At 37.1% G+C, this 12,457-nt stretch overlaps 1 protein-coding gene across 2 annotated transcripts in view; it reads left to right on the top strand.

Moving 5' to 3' along the window:
• The window catches only part of LOC124167746 (protein doublesex-like), a 296,228-nt gene that overhangs the window by 124,026 nt on the left and 159,745 nt on the right, over positions 1-12,457 (top strand). The window contains exon 2 of one of the 2 annotated variants that reach the window (XM_046545757.1): positions 2,856-2,972. The exons of the other annotated variant lie outside the window; for it this stretch is intronic. Coding sequence (XP_046401713.1) covers positions 2,856-2,972 — 117 coding nt within the window. The remainder of the gene's footprint in view (positions 1-2,855; positions 2,973-12,457) is intronic. 2 annotated transcript variants of the gene reach the window in all.

Raw genomic sequence — 12,457 nt, forward strand, 5'->3', positions numbered from 1 at the left:
AAGTAGGGGGAGAGAAACCCAGCGTCGGCTTTAGCATGCTCTTAACGAAAAGCGCCAAGAGCACTACGGCTTAACGTCCCATCCGACGGACGGAAGGCTGAACTTGAAGTGATCCCATCAAGTAACCAAGCATGGATGGGACAGTCTCTGAAAAGTCTGCCACCGCTGGGGTTTGAATCCGAGCCCTCTGGGTGAGAGGCCAACACTCTAAACACCATACCGACCCGATCCCCATAAAAGTTTGGTATTTCATCCTCAGATGAAAATAATTCAAAATGTACTGAATGTGGTCGTGAGGTGAAATAAAAGTATTTGTTGAAAACTGCGAGGAACTTTTAATTAAAGAGGTTGATAGAAAGACCTATTATATTTCCTTGTCAGTGTATACTTTTATCATAGCATATGCGTACTAGACCTTGAAATTAAGTAGATGAGGACAGAAAGTAGCCTTTTCGGCATATTTTTAGTGCCTAATTTCTCTACAAAAGTTCTGGAACATTTATTGTTTAATAACTCTGTTCTTCAGTTGGTAATTAGTTACATTTGAGGTAAACCTGGAGAAAAAAGCGCTTTCCTGGCATTTATTTGCTTATTAACGTCGTCTTTATCTGAATTGGGCCGGATTATTTGTCGTATACAAATAAGTTTGCTGTATAAAACGACATATTCATGTATTAATGAAATATGCATGCATTAAATCTGCGGTACACATGCTTATACTTAGAATCTCTTATTTTATATCAGTTTGTAAATGTTTGGTAGGAATTGAAAAAAAATTTCTTTGCTCTAGTATTCTGTCACTCTTTGGAATTAGGAATTACAGCAACCGATCACCTGAAAAACCTCCATTAATTAAGCCTAGATTTAGTGACACATTTTGTCGAACCTTGTAAGAAAAATTTAATGCTTGTTTTAAGGATCAGAGGGTAGACGTAGATAAACGACACTTATAGTAGCAGCTCTGTAATTCTTATAGGTCATATGAAACTATAGTTGTTTGTGCTCTTGGCTTTTTTATACCATGTGCTGACATTTCGGAATGGACACAGACGAAAAGCCGTAGAAGATTGTTTTTTTTTTTTAATTTGAGAGTGGTCGTATTTCCCGCCGTGATTTGGTCTCTTCTAAGAATGCGAAATCCTGAATGTAATTTTTTTCCTTACGGAAATTCTCACGCTCGTCCATAACCTTAGGGAGAATGTATTTCTTCGCGAAGTTAGAGGATCGGCTGGCCCCAAAAGAATTATGAATTAGAATCCCTTCGGATTTCACCGGGTTACGCCGTATTGAACTCAGCGGAAGATTTTTCACACATCGTCCAAGCCGGTCCAGTTGAAAGACGGATCCGTTGGTGGTCCGCAGATCGTAAAAGGATTTTTACGCCGTTCTAGTCGTAAACCTCAAGAACCCTGAATCCTTGCTGCTACGCACCTATAAGGATCGATTCATTTGATCCAAAAAAGAACCTCGTGATGGTTCAGCCAGGGTTTTTCCACGCCTGAAGAAAGGCGCTGCGCTGCTGTTTAAATTTATTAGCTTCAGGGTTTTCGGTCTTTTTTGAAAGGACGGCTCGGATCAATTTCTCGGGTCATTTTTTTTCTCACATTCTCGTCTTTAGTTACCTATCCCCGACATTTTGGTTTCGCGTGACATAGATGTATGCTTTTGAGATGCTAATAGCATGTGTACCTACTCTTATAATTTTCTTCAAGTGACGCTAAAATTGGATTGACTATTTAGAAGTGACTGTGAGCGTTTGATGTAAGAAATAAGTCATATCAGTGGAATTTTATTTACACTGCTAAAGGTTGATTTGGAAGACTTTGGTTCTTTCTATTCCCTACAACAATGTAAGATTCTATTTCTTTTTGAGAATGACTGAAATTAATTTTTCCCAACGTGTAAGATTCATTTCATCAAGGTTTAATGTTTCTTTATTCATTAAAATAGCAACCTTTTTAAAGATTATTTATACCTCAGCGTCTTTACTGTCTCTTAAAACACAAGTATAGGTTAAAAAATTGAGATCTATTCGAAACTGCTCTTGTAAAATTTTTTTTTGCTCGAATTGCTTTTGTAAAAATATATCAAAAAACCTTCCCAGGTTTTCAAATATTTCCACTGTTTCTGGAAATTCTCATTTGCAGAATCCTATACTTTATTTTTCCTTTTTGTACTTACCATTGGTAGTGCTTTGTTGGTTTTTCACGACGTTGGTGATACACAACTATTTATACCGGTGGATATTCTGAGAAGACTTGACATAAATAATTGCATCATATTTTCAAGATAACATTTTTCGAATCAGGTCTTTAAACTGTGGAATGTTTTTGTGACTTGACCAGAATAAACTATATATTAGCCTAAATAACGGGTTTATGGCTTGAGAAAAACTCCACGTATATTTTATTTTAGGGTAAAGACGATGAGACATTCGGAAAAAAGCACACAGTATTGGAAAAATGGTCCTCCATAATAGAGTTTTATATACTCCAGAAAAATCGCTAATTGGTACATATTTTGTTCGCATACTACAGGGAGCAGCAAGTGAAATAAATATTTGCAGCCATTGTCTTTGAAAAATATTTTTCCGTTTTTTAAATTCTTTTAATTTAAGCCTTAAATTGACCGCAATGGATAAGCTGCTATTGCCTAGAAAAAACAGCAATGATTCCACAATTCCAGCATCGTAACAATTAATTCGTAGGAAACATCAATCAAAACAACTTTTGGCCAATTGAACATAATTGTTTTGTGAATCCGGGTATTATCGTTTTTTTTTTCCTGAAACTGTAATTTTCATAATAAAGTTGACAGCTAAAATATTTCTCTTTTATCTCCCAATTTTTTCACAGGTCAATGGAATAGCTTAGGCGAACATCATGCTTCGGAAAATTGCCGAAGTAGATCTTACCATGGTCAATTTCCAACTCGACAGAATGAAATTCAAAATTGGCTGAAAGTGAACGATGGTAAGATCTTGTTAAAAAATTGTTCCTTCGAGTATTTTTTCAAGTATGAGTTTTTACTCATGTTGGAAAGCTCACTCAATATGTCTATGAGGCAAATTTCATGATTGGAAGTGATTTTTCTAGATTCAATGCCGTTTCCTCATGCTGATACGTGAGAGTGAAGATTCCCCTGTTGATGGAGGCTTCCGCGCAGTGGTTCAGTTGCCGCAGCTTGGCTTCCTGGTTGTCCTTCGCGTCGATTCATCTTCCTGCGACAGTTTCGCCGCCGTTGCCACAGGCGACTTCAGGCTTGATTGCTGCCTGATTCAAGCCTGAAGATGCCTGCTGAAACGCTGGCGAAACTATCGCAGGAAGATGAATCGACGAGGATAAACCTGAAGCCAAGCTGCGTCTACCGAAGATTGTCTTGTTCGGAAAGTAAAATTTATTCCTTTGAGAACCTGTTGATAGAATCGTATATCAGTGGTGGTAAAAATAAAGCTTTCTTTCCGTGTCAGTTATCAATACCGCAAAAGTAATTTTCGTGGTTTTTCTTATGCATATATTATTCTTTCATGCATTACTATTTATCCATATTTGCGGAAAGTGCAGACGAAGTTAAGTGGTCCACGTCTTTGCAGCAAATGCATGCCTTTAGCATAGTATTTAAACAGGGCTATTTCGTACTATAAGAAGTTTTGTAGCTTTACTCCTTTGGTGACAATGTCGTTGCTAGTTGCATTGTCGTCGAGCCATAAATATCTCTCTTTCTCATAACGTTCGTTTGTTTTTCTTTTCCGCATTCTGATTTTCTTCGTCTTCCTAAATTTGTGTCTGCATGTTTTCAATGATTTAGATTGCTATATGTTCACCAAGGATATTCAATTTCAGGAATCCAATATCATAATGTTTATTTACATCCAAAACTCGATGCGATATCAATTTGCTGCCAGTTTTGTTGCTAACCTTGGTCTTCCATAGTTCGAGAAAAGGAAATGCTAATCGAAAGAATTAGGGCCAAAGGTATGGTAACTATAAAATAGGATACTAAGGAGTTAAACTATTCTCCTTTTCCTTCTACATTATTTAAGGGAATGAACCAGTGTTATAAGCCAAACCCAGTGATGAAATTACGATCGGGGAATGTAGAATCATGTCGAAAGCGTGTAATTATGAGCCTTTTTGTCATCAGAATCTACTTTCTCTATTATTTTCGCTTTTCTATAGTATTTTTTATTCTTTTCTGGATGGGGCATATCATTTTTTTTCCATAATTTTTAATTTTGGAATCGCAAATAATATGATGGAACTAATTTTTTGTTGCTAACTTTAACTTGGTTGAGCTTGGGAAAATACGAGTCGATGCATGTTCTGATAGTAAAACTTGCAGCAAGCTAGTATCCCGCGGTCACCAATTCTGCTACATTCTTATAGTCTCCAACAGCACGATACCCTCGCTTTCCGTGGTAGCGCGCTGAGACCGCAGGGCAAGGGCGTTCACCCTGGAGCATGTTAGGATGCCTTGTCCTTGGTATTTCGTTGCAAACATGCCGTATCACGTTCAAGGAATTGCTGGGAGCCTCTCCCAAGCTCAGTCGTCCACACGCCTGGCACCGTCCCTGTCCTAGCAACTTTCTCCTTTCCTCAGCACCCGTTTCTATTGCCTGCGGGAATTTGAATAATCTCTAAAGAGGTCGTAAGTTTACGAAGTTATATTTTAACCGTTTAAAGAGATTAAATATTTTTGCCTTGCCGAGGTATACGATTAAGCATACCAGGTGTACCACGCCTGCACCGCTCAAAATAAAGACTTGCATGCGTGTAAGTTTTCTTAAACAGCATTCCGTTCTTATCGGTATTGGAATCATTTAGTATTAAAAATAAAAGTATCCAGCTCCATTGATGATATTCTTCCGTAAAAGAACACAGTTTCATTTTCCTGGGGCTAACTCCCTATGAACGCAAAAATGCAAGCACAAGCCATTATGGGAATATAATACGAATACATTATGTAACACCTAAGATACAAATACAATGAATAAAACTGCTCTTTGATGAAAAAATACGGGTCATGTCACTAAATGTTAATAAAAATATACATGTCACTAAATGTTAATAAAAATGTATATTTTTATTAACATTTAGTGACATGAGCCGTTAGGAGCTCCATTTTTAAATCAGATACCAATCTAAATCTTATTTTTTTCTTTTCTTAGTTACAGTTATTCCGCTAAGGGTATCGCTTCTTTCTCTATTGTATACATTTGGGTCAGATTCACCTCGGCCACTCAAGTTAGCAGCAGTAGTTGTCAATCCACTTTTTAGATTCGGGACCGTAAAGGTGTAACCGCATCCAGGTAGCGTGCTTCACATGAAGAGATTAAGTGAAAATAAAAATATTGAATGTCAATGACGGGCATCATCCTTGCAGGTGTGTCGCGGCCGAAGTAAAGCCTGCGGTTTTCTATGCACCTATTTTTTTCGTTTGAATGAACGCTATCCTCTTCATCCGCTGAAATTCTACCATCACCTTTTTGCAGTTTCTCACCTCCCTCCCCATACTTTTACGTGTCATCAGCTCTTGTGAATTTTGAACGTACCAATTTATTATTTGCAGGCACGATATTTTCCACAGATGGGTAAGCATTGTTAAGGAAGCGTGGAGATAGTAAACTGAAATACCGTTTCTAAAAGATGACATTAAGGAATATTAATTCATCGTCTTCTTTAATCGACGTATGGGTAATAAACTTAGCGATTCTTGGAAGCACATTTGGAAGGAAAAAAACGTTAGGGCTCATCTTATACATCAAAATTTTAAAGGCTCTTCCGGCCAATCAGGAGTAAAAGGAGTTTTTATAGGGATACGTCTTAAGATCTTTAATTGACTTACACGATGTCGATTAACTCACCCTGAAGACGATGGGCGAGTCTTCTCTGGAAGCGATGGCACAGAGTGCATATTTTAACGCATTGGATATCCTGAGAAGACGTGGTTTGACGTTTCTCTTACGCAATAACGTCTTCAAAAGATAAAAAAAACAACCGTAGCTTTGTCTAACGATGTCGAATGTGTAAGCTTTGATTGTTTTATTTCTTCTCATTTACTCTTATTCTGTAAGTATACTGTACTTTTAATTTTTTACTCATGCACATATTTGTTTTTGTTTTGTGTACGCATACCAAAGTCCTGCTCAGTTTAATTTTTGCCATCGGGTAGTAATTATCTTCACTCATACTCATTTCAATTTTATTTTTACACTTAGAATGTTATCAATTTCATCAATCAATGGGATATTGCACGTCAAGGTTTAGTATCCGTTATAAGAGGCGCACCCAGAAAGTATGTACTGTTTTGCTCTATTACCTCTGTTGTTCTACTTTCGGTGATCTACCTGTGAGCACTACTCTAGTAGTTGTTTCTGTTAGCTGAATCGTTGGCTATAATTTACGCCTTTTTCATTGATATCTCTGGTTTCTTTTCTTTTGTGTGTGCATTTCAAATGGTTAATACGATTCCTTAACCCGTTGACTGTGAGCTCGTTATGCGGGTCGGTTTTTAAACGTAAGGAACATGAATCTGCACGAAATTCATGGACGCATTCAAGAATTCACAGTGAAATGCAAAGAGTAATGGAATAGTGAGAAGGTGGTTAAGAATTTTAATTAAGAGCGAATGAATCTCCATGATGAGGCTCTGAGCGGTCGGTCTTCTGTTGTCATTTATGATATCGTAAGGAGAGTCGTAAGTTCTCAAGGATGAACGTCTCGCGAAAATAGCGCTTTCTGACGAAAAAGCTGGAATTTCAAGATATTTTTCGTATGACACCGTCTCAAGCCGTCGTAGTTACTGCACACTTTGTCCCCAACAGGTTCCCAAAACGCTTACTTATGTCCAAAAAACCAAAACATTCAAAACTTTATGTAGCAGTTCAATCAATCAACGTATTCGCAGACCGAAATCTAGTCATGACAGCATCCCGCTATCACAATGTTTTGCACATGAAGTATGTGCCAGCAGGTTAACACTAGGAGGACGGGAGATCCGCGCTACCTAGAAGGACGGCTAGGGGTCATTTGACCCCTAAAATGTATTTTGGAATAAAACGCCTCATATTCATCCAATATTCAGTTTTATCGTATAAATTGTTAAATCTGTTCATTTAAATGACTTTTTTAACATTATTAAATATTATTTACAATCTAAAAAGTCAATAACAATTATTTAAAAATATCATTAATTCGATCATATTTAGTAGTCCATCTAAATGATGATGATGAAAAACACGGCGTATACAGAAAGTATGTTCTGGTTTGCTCAAGCACCTATGAAATTTTGCTTTCTGTGATCTACCTACGTGCACCACACCTATGTTGAATCGTTGGCTAAAATTTACGCCTTTTTTATTAATTTCTCTGATTTCTTTTCTTGTGTGAGTTCATTTTAAATGTTAATACGATTCCTGAACCCAACGACTGTGAGCTTCGTTATGTGATTCGGTTTTTAAACGTGTGGAACATCGTTTTCATCGGTCAAGGTCGCGCGTCTGCACTGTTGCTGGATGCACTGAACAACTCATGACTTTGCTAGCCGGAGATCGCGATCTATCCAATGCATTCGGTAACAGGACAAACTCGCTTTCAATCGGAGCGCTTTGCTCAAAGTTTCTGTCATCTAAAAATGGTGCGATTTCGACCAAAACATCACCAGTAATTTTCGTTCCTACTGAAATTTGTTATCTAGGGCTAACATTTCGTGGCAGAAATTTTCTCCTCCCTGCATAATTGATAATTTGGCTAAAAATGAGAAGTGTGCGTGATTTGGATAATATTTTAATTTATGAAGTATAATTAAATTTTTTATCAAGATTTTGCGTAGTTTTGAAGCATTGGTTTCGGCTTCATAAATTTTTGAGTTATTGTTTTTTTTTTAATTTTCAGGGTATATTATTTTGAGGTCGATAAAAGACTGTAATTTTATTCAGGGGAAATAAAATATTCCAGTACTAGTTGATATTTTGGTGGCAGGCCAACGAAAATGGTAAATTATCCGAGGAAAGTCAAGGATTAAAAAATAATTGGTACTCACCTACCACACCGATCTAGAGGACCCTTAGAGAATTTCCTCCGTTGTAGTATTCGTGACTACGCTCTTCGCCACTTCTGATGTCTTGCCATTTTTTAAAGTGTCGATTCTAAGTTTAATACGTTTTGGTGGACCCTTTTCATATATCTTGAGGTGATTCAATTGTTATTTTTAATAAAAGATACTATTTATGATACAGTAGCATCTATTAATTGTGTATATTCAAGATGCCTTATCATGGTTTGTAATTTATAGCGAAGCACAACATAAATGAGGGTAAAAATGAGAAATGGGCGTGATTTGGTGGATTATTTAAGTTTATGAGAGTCTATGACATTTATTCCATTTAGATGTTCTTTTGTTTTTGATTTATTGGTTTCAACTTGTAATATAAATTTTTTTTATAATTTTGTCCCGGAGGAATGAAATATTCCAGTAATAGTTGATATTTTGGTGATTGGTCTCCGAAATTGGTAAATTACCGGGAAAAAGTCTGTGAATGAAAAATTTGATGAATTGGTAATCACCTTTTACTTAAGTATAACGACACTTTTACTCGGAAGAAATAAAATAATCCAATAATGGTTTATATTTTGGTGATTGGTCTCCAAAATTGGGAAATTGCCGGGGTACAGTCAGTGAATTTAAGAAATTGGTTATCACTTTGAATTTAATTTCACCACACTTTTATTCAGAAGAAATAAAATAATTCAATAATAGATAATAATTTGGTGATTGGTCTGCGGAATCGGTAAATTGCTTGGGTAAATTCAGGGAATTTAAAAATTGGTAATCACCTGCAACCCTGATCTAGAGGACGATTTGAGAAGTACCTCCATTGTAGTATTCGTGACTACGCTTTTCAACACAGGGTTGATGCTCTCATTTCTTCTGGTATGAGTTGTGAGGGGAGACCGCAACGAAGGCACCTGCCCCATTTTTCTTTGAGCGAAGCCGACACGGACTTAATTCAACGGGGTTTGGTTTACGATTACGGAAGCGACCGGAGGGTAGGTAGAGGAGTACTTATACACGCTTTCTTTAGCGCATCCGCACTGTCTTCTTTTAAACCAGCCCCCTTCCCTTAGTTTCCTTTTTTCCCCATCCCTATCGCACCTTCTTTCCGCCGGTGCCGAATTCGACCTGTTTTTTTCTGCTTTTTTCTTTCCAAGGGGACTGCATAGAGGATGCCCAATTTCACCCCGTAGAAGGCTGATTTCTGTCGCCACTTCGGTCGCATTTCAATCGGCTTTCAAAAATATTCGCGGTGGGGTGATGAGTGCAATGCGATTCACTTTAAAAAAAATATTTTGCAGGATTGTTATTGTAAATTCGAGGAATAGCATTGAAGAGCTATGAAATTTTATCATCATCATTAACGTAAATTTCCGTTGATACCCCTAACTATCCCTTATTTCTCCGTGAAAATCGGGTCAATTTGTCCGTCAGCGACGCGAGTGGCGACTTTTGTAAACCCATTTAAATGCGCGTTGGGTGACAACACTTTTAGGGGCGGACTTAAGGTTCCTCTATTGTAACATTCGCGCAGTCTTCCTCTAACCACACCCTCCCCTTACGAGGAAAATATAATGTTAAAACATGTTAATTAATTAACAACAAATTATGCGTTTTTAAATACGCCAGAGCCATTTTATATACCTAAATTATTATTTGCAACGTATTGTGGAAGATGAATGCTTCGGACGAAGTATTTCTCCCTATTCTGGGTCACTAAGCTCATGAAATTTACCAAACTGCTAATTTTACGGTGCGCGGAGTCATTTGCTGCACTGGAGTGTGTACATTTTGGAATTAGTTATAAAAATATAAATCAGAAGTTAGAATAAAATTTTATTTAAAATTACGTATTATTCATTATTTTAGCATGCGCACAAGCCCAGATACAAAGCTCAGCTGCACATCATCTTGTAGCCGACAGTATTTTCCTTTCTTTTCCCCCACACCATACCAAACACACCATCTTCCCGTCGGTGCCGAATTCGACCTGTTTTTATTTTTCTCGCTTTTCTTTTCCGTTCCGACTTATTAAGTTGGCTAATTAAGGAAGGAAGGAAGGACTTGTTGGTGGCGTTGGCATGATACTGGGGGTTGGGGAAAGGTTTCTGAGGGGTGTGGGAGGGAAAAAAATGTGAAAACAAATACGAATCGCTCGGAGGGAAATGGGTGCGGTGGTTTTGACTGTAATCCCTTCTTTCGGTGCGACTTGGAAATGTTTTTAAGACCGAAAGGCAGAAAGGGGGTGTGTGTAAAGGGTTGTGCTGTTTTGGATAGGGGTGGTTGCTTGTAAAAGAAACTTCCCCCCTCCCTAGGGACATCAGTGGTGTGGGGTTTTTAGGGAAGCGATTGCTTTGGTGGCGAACGGGGAAGACAAAAGGGTCTAGAGATCCCCTCTTTCCCCCCTTAAATACCCCTCTCCCCATCTTTTACTCCCTGTTGCTCTCCATAAAAAAGGGTCCTAACTCACTCCTGGCTCAAATTTACCCCAACCGGTTTTTACGGTCGAAGAAACTTTTCCGTAAAAGGTAACTTGTTTTTGTCAACTTCTTTCATTATAATGTTCACCAAATGTAGCCTAAAATGTAAAAAAGTTAAGTGTAGAATCCCGTTCATAAATGTTCAGTATTTCCTCCATCATACATAAATGGATCGAAATCGGATAATTGTTAAGCTCAAATACAATACAGTCCCTTTTGTAAACATATCCATGTCCTCAATAATTCATTAATGGACCCTAATTGGATAATTACACAATAATCGAACCCCAAATGGATCATCTAATGTGTGGGTAATTGTTAAGCTCAAATTAAGAGGTCTCATTTAAGGAAAGTTTGTTTTTACCCAGCTTGGTCTTCTTATATGCACTTTTTCGTTCGTTTATTACAAGTTATGAGTAGTGGCATTTTTTGCCAAATAAATCACCAACATTTATTTTTTATCTCAACGAGTTCTCAAGTTTTTTTTATATCAACGGCTTTTTTCTACGGTCGAAAGAAAGTGGTAATTAGAATTATTTCCCTCAAATATAACGGGTCGGTCATCTGAAATCCTACACCCTATTGGGAACCTCGAAGTATGGTCCTGCGGAGCCCTTGAAATAAATATCTTTAACAAGAATGTGCTTGTTACCCCCTTGGATTAAAGAAATTAACCAGCTAAAATAAGTTGCGTTTGTTCCGAGTAATATTTTTTTCGATGATCTAAGTTGTCATATGGCTCTATTTAAGAGATTTCACGCCTTTATATCTTTGAAATACAGTTTATATAAATTTCTTGGAAGATTCCCGATGCGTTTCATGGTGGAAGATATAACATAATTTTATATATTTGTAAGGTTTTTAATTATTAATAAGTTTTTGCTGAAGCAAAGGATTTCTTTAAGGAAAAATTGTAAAGATTAAGTGTTTATTTTACTCTGTAGTAGTTGGATAAGCAAGATAACTATAAGGTGTACATTTTAGTACTTCCAAGTATTTATAGACATTTTTCATGTGTTATCCTCAATTTATTTTTTACAATTTTACTGTTTTTATGCAATTATATTATTCCTTTATAAAATATCATAAAATACCTTCACCAATTTCTTCTTTCTTTCGGATTCTATTGCGTCGGTTGCTTACAAATAGCAACATTATTGATGGCCTTACTGCCTGCGTGTTCAGGTCGAAGACGTTTGTACTGAGGGTGGGCATAGTTAGTTACTGCTGTCATTACAACAGCAAATATTTTTTCTCAATTTGTTATATACTTTTTTTCACTTTCATGCTCTTTCTGACGAATGAGAAGTTGCAGAAAGCCTTTTTTTTACCTGTCCACGTTTCACAAGGTTCTTTTTGCAGAGCTAGTGCTTTACTCGTGTACCAAGCATCTAAAGTTTCAACAATATGATACATAATTTGACATGCCTCATTTTTTGCCAAAAAGTCTTGTTAGGATGTTTTACGTTAGGGGAATATTGCATAACATTTTTAAATATTATTTTTAAGACGCGTTATTAGGATATTTTAGACTTCGCCTTCATCCCTATTTTTTTTGAGTCCTAAAAAGAAAGCTTAAACGTTATTCGATTTTCCGTAGGTCCTTGGGAAGACAATCACTCCTAAAATTAAATTTTTCTGGTAATTTGGAAGAGGGATTTTGCTTCTGAAGCTCCTACCGCTTCCTTTTCTTTCTCTTTCCTTTACGAACGTGAAATTTATGTGCTCTCCCGTTTTTTGTTTTACGGACAGGCTGCCTTCGTCCCCCAAGGGAATTTCTTCTGTAATTGTCTTTTTACGCCAGCGGATATCTCTTAGGATGAGAACAGTGGTGTTGAGCATTGATTTGGAGATGCTTCTAGAGCTAATCATTCCTGCCCAGATATTCTTGGAATTTTGTTTTTTCTTAAGCTCGAGGACTCCAA

Source organism: Ischnura elegans, chromosome 11 (genome assembly GCF_921293095.1).
Source record: "Ischnura elegans chromosome 11, ioIscEleg1.1, whole genome shotgun sequence".
NCBI classification, from domain to species: domain Eukaryota; kingdom Metazoa; phylum Arthropoda; class Insecta; order Odonata; family Coenagrionidae; genus Ischnura; species Ischnura elegans.